This window comes from Kogia breviceps, chromosome 8, assembly GCF_026419965.1.
Source record: "Kogia breviceps isolate mKogBre1 chromosome 8, mKogBre1 haplotype 1, whole genome shotgun sequence".
Classification (NCBI taxonomy): Eukaryota; Metazoa; Chordata; class Mammalia; order Artiodactyla; family Physeteridae; genus Kogia; species Kogia breviceps.
This window is the reverse complement of record NC_081317.1, coordinates 42,455,131-42,483,025: the sequence shown is the minus strand read 5'-3', so window position 1 is coordinate 42,483,025 and position 27,895 is coordinate 42,455,131. Positions and strand designations below refer to the sequence as shown.

The following is a 27,895-nucleotide window of genomic DNA, read 5'->3' as shown; positions in this document are numbered from 1 at the left end:
TAAGGTCACAGACACCCCAAAACAGACCACCGGACACGGTCTTGCCCACCAGAAAGACAAGATCCAGCCTCGTCCACCAGAACACAGGCACTAGTCCCCTCCACCAGGAAGCCTACACAACCCACTGAACCAACCTTAGCCACTGGGGGCAGACACCAAAAACAGCGGGAACTATGAACCTGCAGCCTGTGAAAAGGAGACCCCAAACACAGTAAGTTAAGCAAAATGAGAAGACAAAGAAACACACAGCAGATGAAGGAGCAAGGTAAAAACCCATCAGACCAAACAAACGAAGAGGAAATAGGCAGTCTACTTGAAAAAGAATTCAGAGAAATGATAGTAAAGATGATCCAAAATCTTGGAAATAGGATGCAAAAAATACAAGAAATGTTTAACAAGGACTAGAAGAACTAAACAGCAAACAAACAATGATGAATAAAACAATAAATGAAATTTAAAATTCTCTAGAAGGAATCAATAGCAGAATAACTGAGGCAAAAGAACGAATAAGTGACCTGGAAGATAAAATAGTGGAAATAACTACCTCAGAGCAGAATAAAGAAAAAAGAATGAAAAGAATTAAGGACAGGCTTAGAGACCTCTGGGACAATATTAAACGCACAAACAGGGTTTCCCTGGTGGCACAGTGGTTAAGAATCCACCTGCCAGTGCAGGGGACATGGGTTCGAGCCCTGGTCGTGGAAGATTCCCACATGCCATGGAGCAGCTATGCCTGTGTGCCACAACTACTGAGCCTGTGCTCTAGAGCCCACAAGCCACAACTGCTGAGCCTGTGTGCCACAGCTACTGAAGCCTGTGCACCTAGAGCCAGTGCTCTGCAGCAAGAGAAGCCACTGCCATGAGAAGCCTACACACCGCAACGAAGAGTAGCCCCCGCTCACAGCAACTAGAGAAAGCCCACGCACAGCAACGAACACACAACACAGCCAAAAATTTTAAAATAAATTAATTTTTTTTAAAAACCACACCAAAATTTGAATTATAGGGGTCCCAGAAGAAGAAGAGAAAAAGAAAGGGACTGAAAAAATATTTGAAGAGATTATAGTTGAAAACTTCCCTAATATGGGAAAGGAAATAGTCAAGTCCAGGAAGCACAGAGAGTCCCATACAGGATAAACCCAAGGAGAAACATGCCACAACACACATTAATCAAACTATCAAAAATTAAACACAAAGGAAAAATATTAAAAGCAGGGAAAAACAACTAATAACATACAAGGGAATCCCCATAAGGTTAACAGCTGATCTTTCAGCAGAAACTCTGCAAACCGGAAGGAAGTGGCAGGACATATTTAAAGTGATGAAAGGGAAAAACCTACAACCAAGATTACCCAGCAAGGATCTCATTCAGATTCGACAGAGAAATTAAAAACTTTACAGACAAGCAAAAGCTAAGAGAATTCAGCACCACCAAACCAGGTTTACAAGAAATGCTAAAGGAACTCCTCTAGGCAGGAAACACAAGAGAAGGAAAAGACCTACAATAACAAACCCAAAACAATTAAGAAAATGGTAACAGGAACAAACATATAGATAATTACCTTAAATGTAAATGGATTAAATGCTCCAACCAAAAGACACAGACTGGCTGAATGGATACAAAAGCGAGACCCATATATATGCTGTCTACAAGAGACCCACTTCAGACCTAGGGACACATACAGACTGAAAATGAGGGGATAGAAAAAGATATTCCGTGCAAATGAAAATCAAAAGAAAGCTGGAGTAGCAAGTCTCATATCAGATATAACAGATGTTAAAATAAAGACTATTACAAGAGACAAAGAAGAACACTACATAATGATCAAGGGATCAATCCAAGAAGAAGATATAACAATTGTAAATATTTATGCACCCAACATAGGAGCACCTCAATACATAAGGCAAATGTTAACAGCCATAAAAGGGGAAATCGACAGCAACACAATCACAGTAGGGGGCTTTAACACCACACTTACACAAATGGACAGATCATCCAAACAGAAAACAAATAAGGAAACACAGGCTTTAAATGATACATTACACAAGATGGACTTAATTGATATTTATAGGATATTCCATCCAAAAACAAAAGAATACACTTTCTTCTCAAGTGCTCATGGAACATTCTCCAGGATAGATCATATCTTGGGTCACAAATCAAGTCTTGGTAAATTTAAGAAAACTGAAATCGTATCAAGTGTATTTTCCAACCACAACGCTATGAGACTAGATAACAATTACAGGAAAAAAGTCTGTAAAAAATACAAACACATGGAGGCTAAACAATACACTACTTAATAACCAAGAGATCACTGAAGAAATCAAAGAGGAAATCAAAAAATACCTAGAAACAAATGACAATGAAAACACTATGACCCCAAACCTATGGAATGCAGCAAAAGCAGTTCTAAGAGGGAAGTTTACAGCAATACAATCCTACCTCAAGAAATAAGAAACATCTCAAATAAACAACCTAACCTTACACCTAAAGCAATTAGAGAAAGAAGAACAAAAAAAAATCCCAAAGTTAGCAGAAGGAAGGAAATCATAAAGATCAGATCAGAAATAAATGAAAAAGAAATGAAGGAAACAATAGCAAAGATCAATAAAACTAAAAGCTGGTTCTTTGAGAAGATAAACAAAATTGAGAAACCATTAGCCAGACTCAACAAGAACAAAAGGGAGAAGACTCAAATCAATAGAATTAGAAATGAAAAGGGAGAAGTAACAACTGGCACTGCAGAAATACAGAGGATCATAAGTTTACTATAAGCAACTCTATGCCAATAAAATGGACAACCTGGAAGAAATGGACAAATTCTTAGAAAAGCACAACCTTCTGAGACTGAACCAGGAAGAAATAGAAAATATAAGCAGACCATTCACAAGCACTGAAATTGAGACTGTGATTAAAAATCTTCTAGCAAACAAAAACCCAGGACCAGATGGCTTCACAGGAGAATTCTATCAAACATTTAGAGAAGAGCTAACACCTATCCTTCTCAAACTCTTCCAAAAGATAGCAGAGGGAGGAACACTCCCAAACTCATTCTACGAGTCCCCCATTACCCTGATACCAAAATGAGACAAAGATGTCACAAAGAAAGAAAACTACAGGCCAATATCACTGATGAACATAGATGCAAAAATCTTGAACAAAATACTAGCAAACAAAATCCAACAACACATTAAAAGGATCACACACCATGATCAAGTGGGGTTTATCCCAGGAATGCAAGGATTCTGCAATATACACAAATCAATTAATGTGATATACCATATTAACAAATTGAAGGATAAAAACCATATGATCATCTCAATAGATGCAGAAAAAGCTTTTAACAAAATTCAACATCCATTTTTGATAAAAACCCACCAGAAAGTAAGCATAGAGGGAACTTACCTCAACATAATAAAGGCCATATATGACAAACCCACAACCAACAACATCCTCAATGGTGAAAAACTGAAACCATTTCCACTAAGATCAGGAACAAGACAAGGTTGTCCACTCTCACCACCTTTATTCAACATAGTTTTGGAAATTTTAGCCACAGCAATCAGAGAAGAAAAAGAAATAAAAGGTATCCAAATTGGAAAGGAAGCAGTAAAGCTGTCACTCTTTGCAGATGACATGATACTGCACATAGAGAATCCTAAAGATGCCACCAGAAGACTACTAGAGCTAATCAATGAATTTGGTAAAGTAGCAGGATACAAAATTAATGCACAGAAATCTCTTGCATTCCTATACACTAATGATGAAAAATCTGAAAGCGAAATTAAGGAAACATGCCCATTTACCATTCACCAAAAAGAATAAAATACCTAAGAATAAACCTACCTAAGGAGACAAAAGACCTGTATGCAGAAAACTACAAGACACTGATGAAATAAATTAGAGATGATACAAACAGATGGAGAGATATACCATGTTCTTGGATTGGAAGAATCAACATTGTGAAAATGACTATACTACCCAAAGCAATCTACAGATTCAATGCAATCCCTATCAAACTACCAATGGCATTTTTCACAGAACTAGAACAAGAAGTTTCACAATTTGTATGGAAACACAAAAGACCCCGAATAGCCAAAGCGATCTTGAGGAAGAAAAACGGAGCTGGAGGAATCAGGCTCCCTGACTTCAGACTATACTACAAAGCTACAGTAATCAAGACAGTATGGTACTGGCACAAAAACAGAAATATAGATCAATGGAACAGGATAGAAAGCCCAGAGATAAACCCATGCACATATGGTTACCTTATCTTTGATAAAGCAGGTAAGAATATACAATGGAGAAAAGACAGCCTCTTCAATAAGTGGTGCTGGGAAAACTGTACAGCTACATGTAAAAGAATGAAATTAGAACACTCCCTAACACCATACACAAAAATAAACGCAAAATGGATTAAAGACCTAAATGTAAGGCCAGACACTATAAAACTCTTAGAGGAAAACATAGGCAGAACACTCTATGACATAAATCACAGCAAGATCCTTTTTGACCCACCTCCTAGTGAAATGGAAATAAAAACAAAAATAAACACATGGGACCTAATGAAACTTAAAAGCTTTTGCACAGCAAAATAAACCATAAACAAGACGAAAAGACAACCCTCAGAATGGGAGAAAATAGTTGCAAATGAAGCAACTGACAAAGGATTGATCTCCAAAATTTACAAGCAGCTCATGCAGCTCAATAACAAAAAAACAAACAACCCAATTGAAAAATGGGCAGAAGACCTAAATAGACATTTCTCCAAAGAAGATATACAGATTGCCAACAAACACATGAAAGAATGCTCAACATCACTAATTACAGAAATGCAAATCAAAACTACAGTGAGGTATCACCTCACACCAGTCAGAATGGCCATCATCAGAAAATCTACAAACAATAAATGCTGGAGAGGGTGTGGAGAAAAGAGAACCCTCTTGCACTGTTGGTGGGAAGGTAAATTGATACAGCCACTATGGAGAACAGTATGGAGGTTCCTTAAAAAACTAAAAATAGAACCACCATACGAGCCAGCAATCTAACTACTGGGCATATATCCTGAGAAAACCATAATTCAAAGAGTCATGTACCACAATATTTACTGCAGCTCTATTTAGAGTAGTCAGGACATGGAAGCAACCTAAGTGTCCATCGACAGATGAATGGATAAAGAAGATGTGGCATATATATACAATGGAATATTACTCAGCCATAAAAAGTAATGAAATTGAGTTATTTGTAGTGAGTTGGATGGACCTAGTGTCTGTCAGAGTGAAGTAAGTCAGAAAGAGAAAAAGAAATACCATATGCTAACACACATATATATATGGAATCTAAAAAAAAAAAAAAAAAAAAAGATGGTTCTGAAGAACCTAAGGGCAGAACAGGACTAAAGATGCAGAGGTAGAGAATGGACTTGAGGACATGGGGAGGGGGAAGGATAAGCTGCGACGAAGTGGGAGAGTGGCATGGACTTATATATACTACCAAATGTAAAATAGATAGGCTAGTGGGAAGCAGCTGCATAGCACAGGGAGATCAGCTCAGTGCTTTGTGACCACATAGAGAGGTGGGGTAGGGAAGGTGGGAGGGAGACAGAGGAGGGAGGAGATATGGGGTTATATGTATATGAATAGCTTATTCACTTTGTTATAAAGCAGAAACTAACACACCACTGTAAAGCAATTATACTCCAATAAAGATGTTAAAAAAAAAAAGGAAGCATTATGCATAATGGTAAAGTAACATTAGGTGATGAATAATAGAGAATTGGTTAGGTAAACCATGATCCATTCATATGATGAAATAAATACTATGCAAGTTTTGAAAAGTATGACCTTTTTTTTTCAGGCAAAAGTTTTTTTCTTTATTTAGGTATAGTTGATTTATAATACTGTGTTAGTTTCAGGTATGCAGCAAAGTGATTTGGTTACGTATGATCATTTTTAATGACATGGGAAAATGTTCAATTTTTTAAACCAATAAAGGAACAATTTACAAACAAAGTGTACCTAACATTATACCAATTTTTTTTAAGATGAAGAAATAGATTCCAGTTTTTAGTAATGAGTATCTTTGAGTTGGTGGGGTCTTACAGGTAATTATTATTTTTCATATTAGTGCCCACATGTTTTCTTAAAAGCTATGTACAATCAGCATGTATTACTTTTATAATTAAAACACAAACATACATCCATAAATGTTATAAAATGAAGGGATCAAAAATAAGTATGTGGTTTGGGGCTGTTCCTCATTCTTGTTTGGTTTCAGTAATCCACCTCTAACACTACAAGGAATTGAATAGGATGACCCCTACACCCACCCCAAGATCATGCTCAACTTGGACCTTCTATGAATCAACACAATGTTCTTTGCCTTGCCAAATACATTATAACTGACTAGACTGAGAGAAGCTACTTATTCTATTTTAGACAATACAGGATCCTAGCACAGCAGGTGTTCTCCTAGGAGCACAAATGGATGCTGGCTGGGGTTTGGAAATAACAGTGATGATAACACTTACAAAGCACTTAGTATATGTCAGGCTCAAATTATGTAATTTAATCCCCACAACAGCCCTAAGAGGGAGGTACCATCATTACTCCCTTTTTACAGATAAGGAACCTGAGACAAAGGCAAACTTGTCCACAGTAACAGAAAGGGTAGAGCCAGGGTCTGCACCCAGGGAGTCTGACAACAAAGTCCGCCCTTGTAACCACACATTTGTATCTCCAGAGAATTCTCATAGAAGGCAGAATGACAAAGTCCATGGAGAGAGTTACCTGCTGGATTCCAGTAAGTTCTTTACTCAACTCTTCCAGATGGTCAGCTATCTTCTCCACAGACTTCTCCAAATCTTTCAACTTCTTTAGTTCAACTTCTTCCTCTGGACTGCTCTAAAATGTTTAAGAATAAAATGAAGTCAATAAATTTTTTTTTTCTGTCAGGAAAAAAAAAAATCTGACCACAAGTGGGTTAAACCACTGGCCTAGAAAAAATTGTCTTAACTCTGTTGCTTCTTAGAAGGCAAGCTGGAGGGTTATACATGAAGGTTTTCTATCTACAAAGACTCTAGACTAGATAGAGAGAAGGTATCAGGTACACATTCTGACAAGAGAGCCCTGACGGCTTGGGTTCAGAGAACAAAGCCGATCCATATGCCAGATTCAACCTCAACCTGGGGCTAATTACCAACAGATTCCTGACTGAGTGTTAACACTCAGTTAACAAAGTGTTAACAAATTACAGTGAATGCCTGTGAGGAGTCCAGAACTGTGAGACAGGTGGAATTCTACCCTTCCTTTAAATGGAATTCCTGAGCTCTTTCATTCAATATGATGATGATGATGAATACTTTTACTGAGCATCCCCTCTATGCCAGGTATCATCCTAAGCACTTTACCTGTATTATTGTTTAAGCCTTACCACAATCCAATGAAGGAGGTACTGTTTCAGATGATGAAATTGAGGTTACTGTAAAGTAACTTAAGGTTACACAGCCCAAAATAGGTAGAAGAGACTTGAATTGGACTTGGCTCCACATACTCCAGGACAGCTCCAACTGAGGGTCCTAAAGCTTCTTCGAACTCAACCCTTGGGTTCTGCTCATTGCCCATCACCATTCTCCCTGACCCTTGAGCAAGAAATCTCTAGATTATTTCCCCTTCTCTCACCTTAATTGGTAGCCAGCAGCTTCCTGCTTTTACACTACCCCAAATTGTTCACATTCTTCTTTGTGGCCAAATCCTGAGTGCCAGTCTCCTGGCAGTTTCAAGTCTGGACTAGACTTTCCTTGCCTCCACTTTGCTAATCTCTGCCATCTCTCCACTCTGAATCAGCCACCTTGCTCGAAGTAAGGGAACTTCACAGGACCAACAATTCCACTGTGTCACAATGCAGGGCTGGCCATGGCACTCTCTCATCACCCCAGGGCCTACTTTTCTCACCAACTGGCTTTTTCTCCATCACCTCTTTAGTCTGAACCTTTCTTTCCAGCCAAAGAGGGTTTATCCTTATGTGAGATTTTAGTAAAAAGAATGGTTAAAGGAAGAGAGGCTCCTGAAGTTTGCAGAGTACTTATTTTTTAAAATCTACAGGTTTATTTTAACAAAACCTTTCTTGCAAATCCCCCTCCAAGTGAGTAGGGACTGCCTCAGGCACTATTTTAACCAGACTGATTCCACCACCAACACAAAAGCCACATTACTGAGGCAGCATAACCACTCCTAATTCCCAGAGTGAAACCAACAGGAGTTGGAGGGTATGAGAACTGGTAACTCCATGGAACAAAAAGAGACTACATTTGTTTAGAGAGCACTACTTCACCAGTGCCAACCCTGGGTCCCCAATTTGGCCTTCTAAACAGAAACATGCATAAAAGATTCTGAGGTATTCTGGTGGAAAAAGCAATTTACCTTTTTCCCAATTAACATGACCCGGCAACCGTTTTGTATTCCAAGTGCTGACAATGGCGTCTCCATTTCCTTCAGAGATTTTCCTGAACAAAGAAGAAAGTGATGTCAAGTTGCAACAATTGCACAACAGTGAAAATAGATTTCAGCAAGGGTACAGGAAGTAGTGTGTTCACTAATGAGAAGAGGATGAATTGGTATAAGCTTTTTAGAAGGTTTCTTGACCCAGTAACTTCACTTTAGATATTTACCCTAACACATAACTGGACATGTGCCTGCACAATAACTGTTATACAAAAACTATTATTCATAATAGTGAGAAACTGGAAAGAGCCAAAAATTCAGGAATAGGGGACTGATTAACTATATATCAGTACAACAGAAGACTTTGTAGGCATCAAAGCTCATTTTTTCAGGAAACTTCAATGCCATAATACATGTTGATGACCCAGTGTTATAAGAAGATCACTAGAAATGATCCTAGTTTTGTCAACTAAAAAAAAAAAGCCACAAATGAGAACCCACACTTTGGGATGCCAGGACAAACAAACAAATAGAGGCTGGATGGAAATATACTGAATTGTTATGAGGGGTTTTATCCAGGAGAACATTTTCTTTTTTGTGCTTTCCTCTATTTTGAAACATGGATTTCTACTGCCTTTATAATTCTAAAATGAAATGTTTTAAAAAAGAAAAGACAAGGAGCTGTACTATAAAGTACGAATATAAATGCTTCCCATCACTAAATTTTTTACGACTGGCACCAAATGGGATAAATTTAGCCTCATCAGATACCAAAATAATGGGTTCCCAAGGGAATGGGAAGACCAGAGAATGGGAATGGGAGTGGGTGTGTCCTGGCAGAAATCAGCATCATCCACTGGGCCTGCCACATCCAGGCCCTGGTAAGTTTGTTCAATACCTTCTCTGTGCCAGCACTATGCCAAGCATTGGACACATAGCAGTATCTCTGCCCTCGTGGAGTTTGTTATTGTATTAGAGAAATCAGATGTTCGGTGACTATGAAGACAATTATTTAATAGGAATTTCAATACAAGTTATACAAAAGTGGTAGGCAGTGCCATCTGAACACACAATGGGAAGAGGATCTAACTTGGCCAGGGAAGACTGCCCATGTGCTTCATCAAAAATGGTAATATTTCTGTCACCCTCATGTGACTTCAACTCTAACACCTGTTCAAATGTCTGCAAGTGTCCAGTGCATAGTAGGTCCTCAATACATATTTGTTGAAGTGATGAATGAATTAACAAGCAAATAAGAATTGTCCTAATTTCAAAACTGAGAGTTACTATTAGTTAAAGTTAAGCAGTTTTAAATAGGCTTTTTAGCAATGAGGGCTCAAAGCTGGAAGAGAAATACCTACCCTTAAATATGAGTTTCTGAAAAGGCAGTGGGACCCCTGTGGCCTCTTCAACAACCTGGGCCAGGTCTTGGACAATTGGTTCACTACAGCCCTCTTGCGGGATAACTTGAAGATCGTGCTTCTCATTGCCTGGGGAGAGAGAAAGTGTTAAAGAAAACTCTTTCACACAAACCAGTATAGGCTGACACTTTATTTACCCAGTGTTCAAGGGCTGCTCAAGGATTTTTGTTTCCTTTATTATAGTAACTAACAATATCAGTGATATCAGCTAACATTTTAAGCACTTAACATGCATAAGGGGCTGACTAGGCTCATTTCATGCATGATCTTATTTAATTCTCAGAACAACCCCATGAAGTAGGTACTATCTATTATTCCCCATTTCACAGATAAGCAAACTATGAGTTCAGTCCAATTAAGACGTGCCTAATGAGACCCAACTCTAGAATTAGAACTTGACCTCAGATCTATCTGATTTCAAAGTCTGTGCTTTTCTTCAGAAGCCACCTGCATCCTGTGGCCTGACTGTCCTCTACTCTGTGTTGTACTGGGCAAGGAACTATTTTTGTCTCCTTTGCTGTAATGGGCAAGGAAATGTTTTTCCTCCAGGTCTCTCCTACTGGGGACACCTCGGCACATACATGGTTGGTGCCCAGTAAATAGACAAATGAATGAATAAATTCAAACAGCAGAAATTCCTTTTTGGAGCAGAGGTGCTAATTCTTTTCTGGGTATGTGGACAATAAGGAGGTAGCCTGTGCCGGTGCATCATGCCAAGCCTTAAGCCTACTCAACAGCCACATGTAGTGAGTGGGACAGGTGTTACCAACTCTGCTTCTATGTGAAGTAGAAACCAGCTGCCTAGAAAGGAGACATCCCAAGGTCACTTAAATCTGAATTATCTAGAATCCTGGTCACCAGATTCCGAGGCCCTGGGGTCTCCCCTAATTGGTCCTGAGGAAACCTCATGGATTCAGTTCTCTGGAGAACCCGACACAGAACTTTGTCTAGTTCTGTGTCAACTCCAAAAGCAAGCAGACTCAAAGGGTGCCCAGAGTGTACGCTTGAACCCACGGCTCACTCAAAAAGCAGACAAGAGTTCAGACTCTCGCACACCCGTAGGTGTCCAGACACACAGCAGTCATACACAACATGGCTAAAAAGAGACAGGCACAAAGACCCACAATAACTACGCAGGCACACACTATCACATACAACCAGGACCACTATGTGAAGCACGGACATCGAGGATCTAACAAATGGCCTGAGACAAAACACACCAGCCACATGGAAAGGTGTGCTGAACAAAAGATCCGTACAAAAGCCGGCCCCACGGACACAAACCAGATCCCACGCTTCCGGACGCCAGAAGAACACAAGGACACACGCTTCGGGAGGGCACGTGGCCAAACCCACAGACCCCGCCGGACTTTCGCAGCCCGCGCTCACTGTGGGTGACGGTTACGCTGAGCCCGGCTGCCGCCATTTCCTCGCTCCGGGCCACCTCTTCACTCAGGGCCACCTCTTCGCTTCCGACCGCCTCTTCGCTCCGGGACCCCTCTTCGCTCCGGGTCACCTCTTCGCTCCGGGCCGAGAGAGGCCGTGCTTTCTTCTTCATCCGCGGCCTGCGAGAGCAGGCGGCGGCGCCCCTGGTGGATCCGGCATGCCCCCTGGTCACACTCCGGACAGCTGATCTCTGGGAGGGAGGTGGACCGCGCTCGGCTGGGGGCACCGACTGGCGCAGCCCCCGGCCCAGACGAGGGGCGCGCCGCCGGAGGCCCAGCCGCTCCCGGTCGCCTCGCGATCTCCGAGCGCCGCCGCGCTCCGCCAGACCCGCACTTGTTGCCCACCTAGCGGTGGAGGCTGAGCGCGGCGCCCCGCGACCCCGCCCGGCTATTTCCCCACTCCGCCCGGGCCTGACGACCCCGCCCCTCGGAGCAGCCCAGCTCCCGCCAGGCTCTATTCCGCTACCACCGCCCCCGGGCCCCACCCACTCAGCCGAGGCCCCGCCTGGCTTATCTGAGGCCACGCCCACGCCCGCTACCGAGGCCACGCCCCCCGCTGACTCTTAGTCCCTCACCTCCAACCTCCTGCAGTTCTTCCCCGGAAGACCGAGCCGAAAATCCGGAAAAAGGATCGGTAAACACCAATAGGCACATTGCGCTTGCGCATGGAGTGCCGGAAGTCAAGTCGGAGGCGGGGGTGATTCTGCTTCCGTTTCTGGTTTTGCTCCAGTGTTTGGGTTGTCTTCGCGGCCGGCCAAGATGAACCGATTCTTCGGGAAAGCGAAACCCAAGGCTCCGCCGCCCAGCTTGACTGACTGCATTGGCACGGTGGGCACTTAGACACTCATAACTAGGCTAAGGGACCCTGACACCCCCCAACCCCACCCACCCCCGGCTTCGGCGCCTACTCCTGGATCCCGGACCCATTGCATCTCAGCTCTCTCCACCCCACTTTCTTTCCTGTTACCCAAGTCATTGCTGACTCCACAAACCAGGGACCCCTAATCCATCACTGTCTCGCCCTTCTTGCGCCCCATGCCTTCTGGTGCCCAGTGCCGCGTCCACTCGCTGTTTCCTTACCTCCTCACCCCTACCAGCCATAGGCCCACACAGCCTTCCCACCTCGTCCAGCCTGACCCCTAACTACTCTTCCATCCCTCATCCCTCTCCCACGTCAGGACCCTCGGCTTGATATCCTAGCTCAACATATCTGTACCCCAATCCTGGATCTCAGTAACACAAAATTCAGAACTCTGACCCCTGACATTAAGCCACCACCTCCTATCCAAGCGAATAGCATTAGATCTAAGCCCTAGCCGGGGTCCACTGGGTACTAACCCATTTCACACACCTCCTGATTGAGCCCTCAGCCTGACAAGCCTCTGATTCTAGGGAAATCTCAGTTAAGCCCAATGATTCCCAAATTCTTTTTCTGCTCAAGACCACTTGAGAGTAACCCTGGAATATTAGAATTTAGGGGGTGGAGTATAGTTTATAAAAGCTCTCCAGTGTTTCTGGCTGAGAATCTCCTTACCACCAACAGTTAGGAATCACTGTTTTCCACCTTTCACCATATGCTCTTCTTTTTCAAAAAAAATTTAATTTTATTTATTTATTTATTTTTGGCTGCATTGGGTCTTCATTGCTGCACGTGGGCTTTCTCTAGTTGCAGCAAGCGGGGGCTACTCTTCTTTGCCATGCGCAGGCTTCTCATTTCTGTGGCTTCTCTTGTTGCAGAGCACAGGCTCTAGGTGCACAGGCTTCAGCAGTTGTGGCATGCGGGCTCAGTAGTTGTGGTGCATGGGCTCCAGAGCGCAGGCTCAGTAGTTGTGGCACATGGGCTTAGTTGCTCCGCGGCATGTGGGATCTTCCCAGACCAGGGATTGGACCTGTGATCCCTGTATTGGCAGGCAGAATCTTAACCACTGCATCACAAGGGAAGTCCCTCTTCTTTATTTTTCCTTTCTTCCTCTATATTCATTCCTCTCCTGCCACTTTTCTTGTAAATGTATTGCAATAACTACTACTGCCTTTGATGTTTTTCCCCTCAAGGTGGACAGCAGGGCAGAATCTATTGACAAGAAGATTTCTCGGCTGGATGCTGAACTAGTGAAGTATAAGGATCAGATCAAGAAGATGAGAGAGGGTCCTGCAAAGGTAAGGTAGGCAGCACCTGAAGAAGGTACTGTGACAGCCTAACTTGAGCACCTGTGGAAGTAGGGCCTGGTGGTAAGGGCTGGTGAGAGATACAGAAGAGATGCTCACAGTCTAATAAGAAAACATACGTGAGGATGTATCCTTCAGGGAGGAGAGTTTGCAGCCATATATGAGAGGAAGGCTGGAATTTGACCTGATGGCAAGAAGATGCTGGTCCCATGTCCAGAAGCATGTATGCGGGAATTAGCATATTCTCCTGAGAAGGTGCTATATTCTACCTGGAGAGCTGGGCCTGCTCAGGAATAATGAGTTGCCAGGCTAGTCAGGTTAGGTAAGTATAATAGACTGGTCAAGGAGTGGCATGTTGGGAAAAAAGTACCAGTGTTCTATTAATAATATCATCACTACCTACTAGCTGTGACCTTTATAAAGTCAGTTAATTTTTTATTTTCCTCTTCTGTTAGGTAGAAACATAGAGTTGTATATTTAAGTGCATGGACTGTGAATGTAGAACTGTCTTCTTTTTTCCCATCCCTGTAACTTATTAGACATTCAAGCTAGAGCAAGTTACTTAGCATCACTGAACCTCAGTTTGCCCATCTGTAAAATGGGGATGATATCTACTTTAAAGTGTGAGATTAAATGAGGTTATTGATGTGACCTACATAGCACTGTGTCTAGTACATAGACATTCAGTAAATGTTAGGTATTATTATCATCTGTGAAGTAATAATACCTGCTTTTCCTTCTTTATTGGAGGAGACAAATAAAATGATTTATGAAACAGTATAGAAATGGAAGTGACAGGAGGATTTTCTCTGCCATCTTAGTTAGATGGCATGGAATGAAGAGCAAGCAGAGGCAGGAAAACCCACCTAGACTTGAGGAGATGAAAGCCTAAACCATGGTGGTAGTCATGAGAATGACATGAGAGGAATCAATTTAAAAGTGAGTTCTGAAAGTCTAAGATGGCAGTGCATGAAGACACAACAGAGAGAGGAAAGGTAAGGCTGGTGTAACAGTTCTCAACCTAGAGAAGTGAGAGAATGTCAGGGCTATTATTAGTCATTTCCAAGGTAAGAGCAGGCTGAGGAGTTTGGGCATTCTGAGTTTGAGTGGATAGCAGACTGTCCAAATCGGAATCTCCCTAAGGCACCTAGATATACAAAATTGACCCTCTTGGGGCTGGGAGTAGAGATAATATGGACTAGGAAAAGGAAATGTACTTCAGTACACTGAGATGTGGGATGCCAAGACTGAGACAAGCTGGGGCTTAAAGCCTGCTTGGGAAGTGAACAATCCAGGAATCACTGTGTCTACTACTTTGAAGATGAGAGGAAGTAGGTATGTGAGGATATGGGAGATTTTTTTTTACCCTATGTGTATTTTCTACTTCTTTTCATTAAAATCTGTTTTTCTCCCTAGAATATGGTCAAGCAGAAAGCCTTGCGGGTTTTAAAGCAAAAGCGGATGTAAGTTATAAGCATAATCTCCTTTGCTCTAGCAGGTTTAACCAAAAGGGAAATGGTCTTTCATTCCTTTAGGTTTTCATACCACTTTATAAGTATTCTTGAGTTAATTGCAAATTTCATTTACACATACAGTTAGCTGAGTTTTTCTCTCCCTGCATGTTCAGCAACATCTGTTGCAGCACTGTCCATTTAAATAGAACTTTTTGCTTTGATGGGAGGTGTTTTTTATCTCTGCTCTTCAGTACAGTAGCTATTAGCCATTCGTGGCTATTGAGCACTTGAAATGTAGCTAGTGTGACTAAGGAACTCAAGTTTTAATTTTATTTAATTTTAACAATTTAAGTAGCCATGTGTGGTTAGTGGCTTCTGTATTGGACTGCCCAGATCTATAGAGTTTGATTCTCCCATTTATTTAATTAGAGTGTGCCTTTTTAATTTTTATTTGTTTGTCTATAAAATTGGGAATCTTGAATATTTGTTCCCTCCCATCAGAAGATTTAATGGTCCTTAATTTGTTTTAGGTGACTGTGTCCCAGTGTTTGAGCAGAAGCCCAAGAGTATCTTTGGTACTTAACCTTGTGAGCTGATGAGACCCTCTGCAGGGTTATAGAGGTCAGATGTAATCAGCTAATAAAGAACCAGAAAAATTATTGATATCTCTATTCCTATTTATAAACTAACTTTTTTTTTTTTTTTTTTTTTGTGGTACGCGGGCCTCTCACTGTTGTGGCCTCTCCCGATGCGGAGCACAGGCTCCGCACGCGCAGGCTCAGCGGCCATGGCTCGCGGGCCCAGCCGCGCTGCGGCATGTGGGATCTTCCCAGACCGGGGCACGAACCCGTGTCCCCTGCATCGGCAGGCGGATTCTCAACCACTGCGCCACCAGGGAAGCCCTAAACTAACTTTTTTGTTGTTGTTGTTTGTTTTGTTTTGGTTTTTTTTGCGGTATGCGGGCCTCTCACTGTTGTGGCTTCTCCTGTTGCGGAGCACAGGCTCCGGACGCACAGGCCTAGCGGCCATGGCTCACGGGCTTAGTTGCTCCGCAGCATGTGGGATCTTCCCGGACCAGGGCACGAACCCGTGTCTCCTGCATCGGCAGGCGGACTCTCAACCACTGCGCCACCAGGGAAGCCCTAAACTAACTTTTTATAAGACATCAGACACCATCTTATTCCTTTTAGATTAGACAGAATTGGAAAAAGAAATTATAATGCCTAGAGTGGTGAGAGAGTGTGATAAAACTGTTACCTCTCTAATTGGTAGCATTGCAATTTTTAGGTAACTTTTTTTTTAATAAAAGGATATTATTCATTGTAGAAACTTGGCAAGTACATAAACATGAGTAGAAGAAAAGGAAATCTACCTAGATTCCTACTAGCAGAAATAACCACCTTTAAAATGCTAATTTCTTACAGTTTCTTTCTCTGCTTGTGCATACATGGTATGTGTACATATAATTTTTTAGAAGATAACAAATGGCGTGTATATAGGTTATCCTTTTCCACTTAATGTTATATCATGAGTATTTTTGTCCTTCTAAATATTCTTTGCAAACATTATACTTTTTAACAGGGTAATAATGTTCCACCACCATTTGCCTGCATCATTGACCATTTGTCTTCTGGTTGGATGGTTTTGAAATATTGTATAAGGACTATAGTGATATAAGTCTTTGAGGCAGTATTATAAGTTGATATAAAGCTTTATTTTTAAAAAACATGGAGTGCCAGGCATTATATTAGGTTGGATAGATTACTTATTTGTGGATAAGAGATTAATAAAATAACATACCTGTCCTCAAGGAGTTCAGTCTACTGGAAAAACAGTTTCACTATATGTATGAAGAGCCTTAAAAACAGTCTTGCCCTTTCCCCCAAGAATTCCATTTCTGGGAATTTAGCATAGGAAATAATCTAAAACTTTATAAAGACATGTATTAAGACTTCTTAGCAATGTAGAAAGCAGCAGTAATAATAATAATGTTAAGTGGAAAATAGTATTATAACTAAAATATATACAAAGGAAAAAGACTGGAGGGACATCAAATGATGTTTGTGTTAGATTGATTAAATTGTTTTTCCCAATTTTTCTGTATATTTAATTATTTAAAGTTTGTTGTTATTTTAAAGAAAATTCTCTTATTTTGTGTTAGAGATACTTTGTTCCTGAGGATTTCTATCTGGCTCACATTTATCCTTCTCAATTGACTCTAAAAAGGTATGAGCAGCAGCGGGACAATCTTGCCCAACAGTCATTTAACATGGAACAAGCCAATTACACCATCCAGTCATTGAAGGACACCAAGACCACGGTACTCCCAAAACACCTTTGCCATGGTTTTATTTTATTTTTGTTTTATTTTATTTTATTTTTGTACTCTGTGCTCTTTTCCCATGGTTTTTAAAAGACAGTTTAACCAACACAGCTTCTTAAGACATGGTGTTTTCTCTTTCCTTTTTTTAGGTTGATGCTATGAAACTAGGTGTAAAGGAAATGAAGAAAGCATACAAGCAAGTGAAAATTGACCAGATTGAGGTAAGATGTGTACTGGTTTCTCCAAGAATATACACTTGTTTCTGAAAGAATCAAAATGATTGTGTATGTGATGGGAAGAGCACAGGAGAGGGATTGAATCTTGGGTTCTGCCATTTACTAATAGAGAAACTTTGGGAAAGGGTACCAAAGGTCTCACTTTCCTCATTGTTAACTTAAGGATCCTGATACCACATACAATCATAATTAGGATGAAATAACTGAGCTGGTGTATCTAAACGCACAATGCCTGGCACATAATAAGCACCCAGTGAATAAGCACCCAGTTTCCTTTTACTTCTAACTCACTTAATGATTTTTAGTCAGTTGCCTCAATTGTAAAGTAGTGATGTTGCTGCTCATCTCCCAGGGTTGTCCTGAGTGTAAAATGAGGACACATACATAACGTGCTTAGCACGGTTCCTGGTGTAGAATTGGTTCCCTCTTCTAGTAATTCTCTTTATAGTTTTTTTTTCCCCAGTTTTATTGAGATACACTTGACATATAACATTGTATAAGCTGAAGGTATACAACATGATGATTTGATACATATATATATAGTGAAATGGTTACCACTATAAAGTTAGTTAACACCTTCATAACCTCACATAATTACTATTTTTTGTGGTGAGAATATTTAAGGTTTACTTTCCTAGCAACTTGCAAGTATTGTTAAATATAGCCGCCATGCTGTACTTTAGATCCCGAGAACTTGAGTCATTTTTTTAAAGGTTATATTCCGTTTATAGTTATTATAAAATATTGACTGTATTCCTTGTGTTGTACAATATATCCTTGTAGCTTATGTATTTTATACACAGTAGTTTGTGCCTCTTGATCCCCTACCCCCATTTCTTTAGATTTTTTTTTTTTTTTGGCTGCATTGGGTCTTAGTGGCGGCACATGGGATCTTTACCGCAGCACGTGGGCTTCTTAGTTGTTGCATATGGGCTTCTTAGTTGTGCGTGCAAACTCTTAGTTGCAGCATGTGGACTCTTAGTTGCGGCAGATGGGATCTCATTCCCCGACCAGGGATCGAACCCTGGCCCCCTGCACTGGGAGCACAGAGTCTTACCCACTGGCCCACCATGGAAGTCCCTAGATTTTCAATAATAATGTCATTAGGTCCTTAAAATTAGCATTTCTTTTTGAGATCATGTTTTGGCTGGGGCACTGAGCCCTAAGAGTTTGGCTCCTCTCTCCTCTCTCAATTGAACAGTGCAGATGGCAAACAGGGTTAGCGGAAGGAGTAGTGACTGGCCTGAGGAAAAGGCTTCCTTTCTGCATATGTGCTAGTTCTAACCCCCTGAGTAGAATGTCTCTTTCTAAGAGGGCATGGACTCAGTTTTGTTCACTATTGTATCCCCAGTGCCCCAAACAGTGCCTGTCCATAGTTGGTGCTCAGAAAGTATTTAATGGTTGATGAACAAATGAACTAGAGGGCATTCATGGAGATAAAGCAGTTCTGCCCAATTGAAGCATTATTTGTTGGTGGAATATTTACTATGTCCCCAGCATTTTACTGCTTCTGCAGACGTATTCTCTGGTAGGGTAGTTCTGGTCTTTAGTAAGTGAAGGCATTCCTCCTATCTTGCTCTTTTCCAGTACCCCTCCTTATACTTATCGGGACCCTCTTTCTAATCCTCCACACCAGTCTCTGCTTACAATAATTTAGGCTTAGTGATATCTTCCAGGAGATTCACTGAGAAAAATGTTCTGAGTATGCTTGTCTTATTTGTATATTATTATTTGATAATAAAATAAAATGAAACTGAATTTTATTTTCTGCTTTTCGGGTTCCTTGTGTTTTAATTAGTGCTATTTAACGAACAAAATAGAAATTTTGATCTTTCTGGTTTTTTGTATGTTTCTTCATCTTTCACCTACAGTTGTCTGGCTCTCTCCCTATCTAATTATCCTTCTCCTGTCACCTCATAGATTTGCCTGCATGACAGGTGGAAAGCCCCTTTCGTTGTAACTTTTTTGATGTGTATGGGTATGTGTCTTTGGCTGGTCTAGATATTTTGAATTCCATTTGTTTTCCTAAAATACTTTACTTGTAAAACATTTTCACTGTTCTATAGTGCTCATTCAGAAAATTTGCCTCTATGTATGTATGTTCCCCTGTTTCTGTCTTTTTTGTTTCCCAGTTTCTGCACATCAAGTGTAGTACTTATATTTGTTTTGTATTGATTTTGTTTGTTTTTCCAGAACTGAACCTAATTCTTTGTGATGATTTTTTTCTTTTCTGTGTCTATCCTAGAGTCTATTGCTAGGAATCCTATCCATAGATGATTTTGGCAGACTTGTCTTGATGTGTAAAAGCATAATATAAGTTCAACTTGATTAGTTTATGTTATTTTCACTCTATTTTAATTATTGTTTCAGCCAGTGCTTCTCTGTATAGCAGACTGTTACATATGTACAATAGTTTGGCACTTGAAAATGCAGAAAAGCAAAGCATTTTCTTTTTAAAAAAGTGTTTTTCTCCACTTTATTTTATACCCTTTATATGGAAAAACAAACCTAATCTGGGGGCCAGGAAGGAGTTTTTTAATGTTTTGCTTTGCTCTAGAAATTCTGAAAGATAAGTGGTGCTAATTTGGACCCTCTATGTTATCAACACTAGCCCATTCCCCTCTATGTGGAATTTTCAGTATATGAAAAACTTATTGTTTTGCACATCTTTAACACAGTAGAAGACATATAGTATTAAGTGCTTAGTGTTTGACATGTATTATGACATATATTATTGCAATTAATCCTTATAATAACCCTATGAAGAATGAATATTAATAATCCCATTTTACAGATGAGGAAATTAAGGCTAAGAGACATTAGTTTTCATTGAGTAATGGCCAAATTTTAGCTTGGATATGATTGACTCCAGAGTCTGCTCTTCTAACCATTATACTAACTGCCCTTTATTATGCTATAGCACTTCTCAGATTGGTTTTACATTCTTTTTGGCCTTGTAATAGTCTCCCAGTTAAGTAGAAATAGATAATTCCCAGAAGATTTATGCCCTCAATCAATTTTTTTCACCAGCCTGGTCTCAGGTCTCAAGCCTATCCTGATTACATTTCTGTTTCCCCATCCGGGATGGGCCCAGTACAACTTTTTTGTATTACCCAGTTGTTTCCGCTACTGCTTCCTTTCCCTGTACAGCGTAGTCAGTTTTTGGCTGACTCAAGAAGAGTAATTTGTCTCAATTACCTCCTTTTCTCTATTAACTAGAAAAATTTTGATAGTGTAAATGTTGCTTGATTTGATGTTTCAAGCAAACTTTCTGTAATGAGAGAGCTGATTGGACATCTGTTCTTGCAATAGAAGTTTGGATTTCCGTGAAGCACCTTAAATTCAAATGCAAGATTACCAATTCTATTCTTTATTTTTAAGTTTACATTTTACCACCCAAAATAGGAAGATTATGTGGGCCATTGCTCATTTCTGAGATTCAGGGGAGAGAATAGGGACAGGGGGCAGTTAGAGAAAAATGATAAGAAGTGAATAAAAATCCTGTCATATATTTTTGTAGGATCTACAAGACCAGCTAGAGGATATGATGGAAGATGCAAATGAAATCCAAGAAGCACTGAGTCGTAGTTATGGCACCCCAGAATTAGATGAAGATGACCTAGAAGCAGGTAAGTTATAGGAAAAAGCAATGTATATGCAGCTTTAGCATCTGAGAGGAGCGACTGCCTGAGAACTTTTCTCCCAAATGTTAGAGAAAATTTCTGCAGCAGTTCCCTGAGAGTTTATGGTATAGTCTCTGGCAAAGAGCTTGAGAGGCAGCCATATCAGACTTGCATACCCCACCAACTCTGAGATGGACAAGCTCTGAAGGAACGTCTAGGCAAAGGCCTCTGCTGACCTGTTGCTTGGTATCCAAACACTGCCATTCCCTGCCATTTTCCTTTTGATTTTTTTTCTCTTTATTTTCCTGCTGGAGTCCTCTCCCTCAGAACAGCAAAGCAGATCAAGAAACAGTAGTTGGCAAATACTTAGTGTGCATCTACTATATGCCAGGCACTGTATTAGATGCTGGGGATTCAGCCTTGAAGAAAACAAACACAATCCCTGCATTTATGAAGCTTCTTCTCTAGCAGGGGTAAGAAACTGCTTGTTTCAAGTAATTCATTAATTATAAGAGCACAAACTGTTGGGAAGGAGAAGTATGGGGTACCATAGGAGCACATAGCCAGTGAATCTAACCTATTTGAGAGTCAGTGACAAGCATTGCACCTGAGGATGAGCAAAGGGTAGCAAGACAAAATGGAAGGGGTTGTTAAGTGGCCTTACAGAGAGCTGTGTAGAAACTGTTCCTGTAGTCCATTTAAGAAATTGTGGTGGCTGAGACTATGGTGGTGGTAGCAAAAATAGAGATAAGTGGACATACTGAAGAAATTTTAGGAGGTTGAATGGACAAGACCTAATGATTGATTGGGTGTGGAGAGAGAGGGAGGTGTCAGAGGTATTTGTCAATTTCTAGCATGAGCAACTGGGTAGATGGCAGGACCACCCCACACTGAGTTTTCTGTTGCATGATTCCGCTGTCCCATTACTTCTTCTTTCTCTCCATGTTCTGTTTTGCCTAGAACCTTTTTTCCCCCGTTTATTTCTTTATTTTCTTATTTCTCATCTTAAGTTTCCTCTGATGAGTCTCTACCTGCTGTTGCCATTTCCCTTGGTCACTTCCAACTCACTTTGCCATAGACTTATTTTTGAAGCCTGATCTCATGCAATGGTCACTCACTATACAACAATCTCATGCCTCCTTTCACTGCCTGCTTTCAAGTTCATCAGTCAATGGAAGAGGAATTTTTACATTTGTTTTCATCAGGATTTTCTAATTTGAATTGGCCAACCAATAACTATAGAGTCTTCTCATGAAGACTGGGCCTTATAAACCTGTGGGGAATGGTTTTGTTCATTTGTTTTATTTTAATTTTTGTTTTTCATGGATTTTTACCACATCAGTTCCCTTGAAAATTTCTTAAAATGGCCATCTTTTATTTTGAAAATAAAAATTAATAATCCCTTCTCTTTGTTTCTAAGTTTTCATCTTATTGCAAATAATTTGGCCAACTTTCTTAACATTATCTGCCAGTTTTCTTGCTTACATTTTTTTGAAATATTGACTATTTCAATCTCAGAGTTGGATGCACTGGGCGATGAGCTTCTGGCTGATGAAGACAGTTCTTATTTGGATGAAGCAGCAGCTGCACCTGCAATTCCAGAAGGTGTTCCCACTGACACAAAGAATAAGGTGAAAGCTTTTTCTGTTTTATTTTCTATGCAAAATGGTCTGGGAATCTAAAAGGTATTCTTAAGTAAGAACAAGGAAAGACTGTCATTATTTTGGGAACCCTTGAAAGCCCAGTTTTCCCACATTGGATTGTGGATAGGCTACATAAATAGTGTCACTAAGGCGCCCAGGGATGGTTTTATTCAATGACAATTTGTATAGTATACATAATCACTTTTGTGAACTTGGACTGGGTGCTATTGGGTTTTAGACATTTCCTGAGAAAGCAGCAGCAACATATGCATGAACCATGCGGGGTGGCAGCATAAAATAAAGGTCCACTCCAGACACGATGATCAATAATAGGGTGGATTTTTTTTTTGAACTAGGGATTCATAATTTAAGTATAAAACTTAATGTAGAAAGATTCTACTTCAACAAAGAAAAAGAATCAGGACACCTGGGTGTAAGCCTGAGATTGAAACCACTAACTATGAGACCTTGGCAAATCACTTAGCTGTTTTGAACTTTTCTGTTCCTTGCATCTATAAAATGCAGGTAACTGTAATTATCTCACATAATTGTTGTTTAGATCAAATTAGATTTTGTATGTAAAATGACTTTGCGAACTTAAAGCCCTGTTCAAATCTACATTGCTTGTCACTATAAATAGATAAAATTTTGCTGCTTATAAAATCCTGTTTACCCCATCTGAGTTTCTGGTATCACATGTCATTTTTTTCTATTGCCACTGGCCATTTACAGTCCTGCTGTTTACCTACTCCCAATGTGCACATTGAGGTGCACAGTATAGTTGACAGAATCCTAGAGTGGGAGCTAGTCTCAGCTCTGCCTTTATTCACTGTGTGACTTTGAGCAAATTAGAAGTTCATATCTTCTCTGAACCTCATGTTTTTCCTACCTGTGCAATGTGGGGAACAAAAAGGTGGGAACGTAGGTAATTTCTCAGGTCCCTTATAACTGAATTTTTTAAAAAATATTTGTTTATTTATTTGGTTGCATTGGGTCTTAGTTGCGGCAAGTAGGCTCCTTAGTTGCGGCTCGCCAGCTCCTTAGTTGTGGCATGCGAACTATTAATTGCAGCATGAGTGTGGGATCTAGTTCCCAGACCAGGGATCAAACCTGAGCCCCCTGCATTGGGAGTGAGGAGTCCTAACCACCGTGCCACCAGGGAAGTCCCCCTTATAACTGGTTTTGACGAATGTGTGTATTCCCCTACCTTACCCCTCCCCCCCACTTACTTGAGCCTGGGGTCGTCTTACCTTTCTCTACTGCCCAGACCACCCTCACCACTTCAAGGCGCCAGGTGCATAGGTTGCTTTTTCTCAGCATACCTAAAATCATTTTTATTAACACTACCATAGCCCATCTTTTCAAATCCTTGGTAACAGGTGCCTGAAGGATGTGTGTTATTTCCACTTTTAGAAGGTCGCAGATTCCTGACTTAAATGTGCTGTTGAGGTATGGTTTCTGAATTGATAGTGGTGTCACTGCCTATAAGTTTGTAGTAAAGTGTGATATGGAAGTGACTTCCTGTCCCAGGGCACTGCTCCTTCAAGGATTGATGAGGCGGGCTTCCCTGGTGGTGCAGCGGTTAAGAATCCACCTGCCAATGCAGGGGACACAGGTTCGAGCCCTGGTCCAGGAAGATCCCACATGCTACAGAGCAACTAAGCCTGTGCGCCACAAATACTGAGCCTGTGCTCTGAACCCCACGAGCCACAACTACTGAAGCCCGTGCACCTAGAGCCCATGCTCCATAACAAAAAAAGCCACTGCAATGAGAAGCCCACGCACTGCAACGAAGAGTAGCCCCCGCTCTCTGCAACTAGAGAAAAGCCCGCGTGCAGCAACAAAGACCCAACGCAGCCAAAACTAAATAAATTAAATAAATAAAATTTTAAAAATAATTAAATAAATAAAAGGATTGATGAGGCTACAAAAGGTATTGGTTCACTTTGGGATGAGAGTGAAAGTGGGAATCTGGAGGCAAGCACTCACTCCTCCGCCTTCACTCCTGGACATTCCCAGCCCCCTTTTCCCCTTTCTAGGTTTACTCTTAGGTTTCTCTTTCTCTCTGTACTCTTCCCTTACTCTGCAGAGTCATCCCTTTTGATCCCTTCCACTTCTTTTCCTGGTTTATCACTTCCCCCTTTACCTCTCATAAAACAGCTTGTTCTCATCTTATCAGTGGGATTTTTTTTTTTTTTTTTTTTTTTTTTTTTTTTTTTTTTTTTTTTGCGGTATGCGGGCCTCTCACTGTTGCGGCCTCTCCCGTTGCGGAGCACAGGCTCCGGACGCACAGGCTCAGCGGCCATGGCTCACGGGCTCAGTTGCTCCGCGGCATGTGGGATCTTCCCGGACCAGGGCACGAACCCGTGTCTCCTGCATTGGCAGGCAGATTCTCAACCACTGCGCCACCAGGGAAGCCCTCAGTGGGATTTTTGTTTTCATCGATTAAACACTTGGAAATGAGTTTTGACTATTAAATATTTGTAATCTTTTTCTTTTTTTATCAGTTGGAAAATAGTGACACTAAACATTTCTTCCTTTTCACAGGACGGAGTATTGGTGGATGAATTCGGATTGCCACAGATCCCTGCTTCGTAGACTTTCATCATTCAAGTACATCATGTAAAATAAACACATATTCTGGGACTAGGAAATATTTATCTTTCCAAGTTTGCCATAACAGATTTAGGTTTCTTTCCTTTCTTTGGAGGAAAAGTTAATTACATTGCTTTCATTTTTTTTTCCGTTAAGAGACTCATTGCTTGAAGGAAGCTTTCTTCATACTAAATTTTTATTCCTTTTCTCTTATGAAAGACTAACTTACTTAAAATTATCATTGGGTATGTATAACTTCGTTCCTTAATAATAATTTTGAGATAAAACCAAGGAAATGGGAATCTTTAAGTTCTATGACAGCATATCTCCACAATCTCAAATTGACCTGATAAATTGATGACAAAGACGAGATTAGTGGGACTGTCCATATTATGATTCAAAACCATTTTCTCTTGTGGTATAGGTTGGTTAAAGTGATGGCTTTTTTTAGTGAGTTTTGTTGTGTCTTGTGAGTAAATCATTACTGTGTCCAATATTGGAATGGAATTATCACTACTGTATCATGGGTGGCTATTTTGATTCTGTGGTTCATTCAGCATTACAGTGGACTTGTAATCAATAATGAATATTTCTTGATATTTAATGTATAGGACATTTATTTATACTCAATAAATATTTTTCAAAAGGATATAATTTTAATAGTATTACCTCAGCCTGAAACTTCCACTACAGAAACCAAATTTAATATAATTTTAATGTCGACTCAGCCTAAAAACTCCACTATAGAAATCGAATTTAACTGGCAGCCTTGTGGTATAGTGGAAAGAGCAAGGAGCAATCCAGGCTTGGGCCCTGGGTCTGCATCTAAAAACTACTAAGTAGCTCACTCACACCTCTAAATTTTTATTTCCTTACTAGTAAAATCATGCTTCCCTCACAAGCTTTTGTGAGGAATAATTGATTGTCTTGAGTACTTTGTTAACAGCCACGTCTCATATGAAGGATTATTAACAATTAAAAATCAGGGGTTGGGAGTTCTCTGGCAGTCCAGTGGTTAGCACTCGGCACTTTCACTGCCATGGCCTCGGGTTCAATCCCTGGTCAGGGAAATAAGGTCCCGCAAGCTGCGCAGCTCTGCAAAAAAAAAAAAAAAGTGGGCTTTATTCCCTTCTTGGGAGGTGCCTGGAGTGCTACAGTAAGTCCAAATTCCTGCTAGACTTCGGGACTTCTTTAATGCTAGACTTCTTTAATGATCCATCCTCTCTTCTGCCAGCCTCACTGGCTGCCTCATAGTGTCACATGCACCAGCCTTTCATGTGTCAGCAGATCAATCCAATAAACATTTATTGAACACCAGCCCTGTAGAGTCTTTATACCAACCCAGGGGATACCAAGAACAATCACAGCTCCTCTCTTCAAAATTTCACTGTCTAGTTATAGGTGAGGATGAGACACGGATGTAACCCTCTCCCATCCCCACTAACCTCACCCTTGAAAAAGACTTCCAGTGGAGCAAACATTACACTATTCATCATTACCTTCTTGAAACATTCCTTGGCTTCCTTACAAGTTCTCACTCAGCCCTTTTAATATTTCTTCCATTATAGTTCCAATCTGGGATGATTTCTTACCCTTCATACTTTCCTTGAGATAACTCACACCCATGATTTTAACTATTACCTATGAACTAATGCCTCAGAATAACTTACTAGCCCAGACCTCTTTCCTTATTCTTATTTTCATTTCTGGGTATTCCAAATTAAATGCCCCACCACTACCTAAAATCTAATATCCAAATTAAGCTCATTACCCTGAGCTTCACACTCAACCAGCGTTCCTGCTTTATTTCTTATCTTGCCAGTGTTAAATCAGTGACCCATATATTGCCAGTTTTAGTGGGTGATATTTAGTGCTCCCCCTAGACCACTTTAGTACATTGGATACCAGGGAACAATCATTCTACCAGTCTCTCTTCCCTTGGCTTTTGTGATGGTACTCTGTGGTTCTTCTATTCTTCTGACTATTCCCTCCAGGATTCCTTTCTGAAATTCTCATCTCTCCAACCCTATAATGTTGTTGTTCCTCAGGAGTCCAGCCTTTATCCACAGTACTTCTTTCCCTGCTCACTTATATTTAATAATCTCAGCTATTCTCGTGGCTTTAACTGCTGACTTCTAAGTCTATACTTGTATCCCTGGTCTTGCCCCTGTGTTTCAGAATCCTGTTTATATCCACTCGTTGCCTAAGAGTAATCTGGGTGTTCCAGAAGCCCACAAACACTTCACATTCAAATGGCCAAGACAACCATTATCTTTCCCCCAGACCTAACCTCCTGTTTTCCCTGCCTCAGCTAATGGAACCATTATCCTCCATTATTCAAAACAGAAAGCTTTTGAGTTGTCCTTGATGCCTACATTTTGCCTCATCCTACACATTCAATTAATCATTAAACCCTGCTTTTATCCCCTACATGTTTCTCAAATCCAGCCCTTTCTTTCCTCTTTTCAACTCTCTTTGACTTGGACATTCCTCATATAGCCTTTGGGAATAAATGACCTGCTTTCCCTTCTTGCATGAAGTCCTGGT

General features: G+C 40.7%; 2 protein-coding genes across 8 annotated transcripts in view; one reads left to right on the top strand and one right to left on the bottom strand.

The window, feature by feature from the left end:
* Positions 1-11,948, bottom strand: part of BAG1 (BAG cochaperone 1) — a 29,473-nt gene extending 17,525 nt beyond the window's left edge. For 2 of the 7 annotated variants that reach the window (XM_067041364.1, XM_059072812.2), the window contains exons 1-5: positions 11,884-11,946; positions 11,253-11,499; positions 9,804-9,932; positions 8,422-8,504; positions 6,790-6,903 (exon numbers count right to left, since the gene is read on the bottom strand). In XM_067041364.1, coding sequence (XP_066897465.1) covers positions 6,790-6,903; positions 8,422-8,504; positions 9,804-9,932; positions 11,253-11,421 — 495 coding nt within the window. In that variant the 5' untranslated portion in view covers positions 11,422-11,499; positions 11,884-11,946. The other 5 variants (XM_059072810.2, XM_067041366.1, XM_059072811.2 and 2 more) reach the window with 5 other exon arrangements.
* Positions 11,151-26,665, top strand: CHMP5 (charged multivesicular body protein 5). Its single transcript, XM_059072817.2, has 8 exons — positions 11,151-12,136; positions 13,361-13,465; positions 14,891-14,937; positions 17,155-17,248; positions 17,401-17,472; positions 21,008-21,116; positions 22,629-22,741; positions 25,301-26,665. The coding sequence occupies exons 1-8, from the start codon at positions 12,068-12,070 to the stop codon at positions 25,349-25,351; spliced, it is 660 nt and encodes a 219-aa protein (XP_058928800.1). The 5' UTR covers positions 11,151-12,067; the 3' UTR covers positions 25,352-26,665.
* The last annotated feature ends 1,230 nt before the right edge of the window (positions 26,666-27,895 follow it).

What these genes read in the sequence shown, in the direction of transcription:
- CHMP5 (XM_059072817.2), top strand. Translation starts at nt 12,068, where the DNA reads ATGAACCGATTCTTCGGGAAAGCGAAACCCAAGGCTCCGCCGCCCAGC. An exon ending in TGAGAGAGGGTCCTGCAAAG is followed by an intron (nt 13,466 to 14,890) that starts GTAAGGTAGGCA and finishes TTTTCTCCCTAG; the next exon opens with AATATGGTCAAGCAGAAAGC. An exon ending in TGAAGGACACCAAGACCACG is followed by an intron (nt 17,249 to 17,400) that starts GTACTCCCAAAA and finishes TCCTTTTTTTAG; the next exon opens with GTTGATGCTATGAAACTAGG.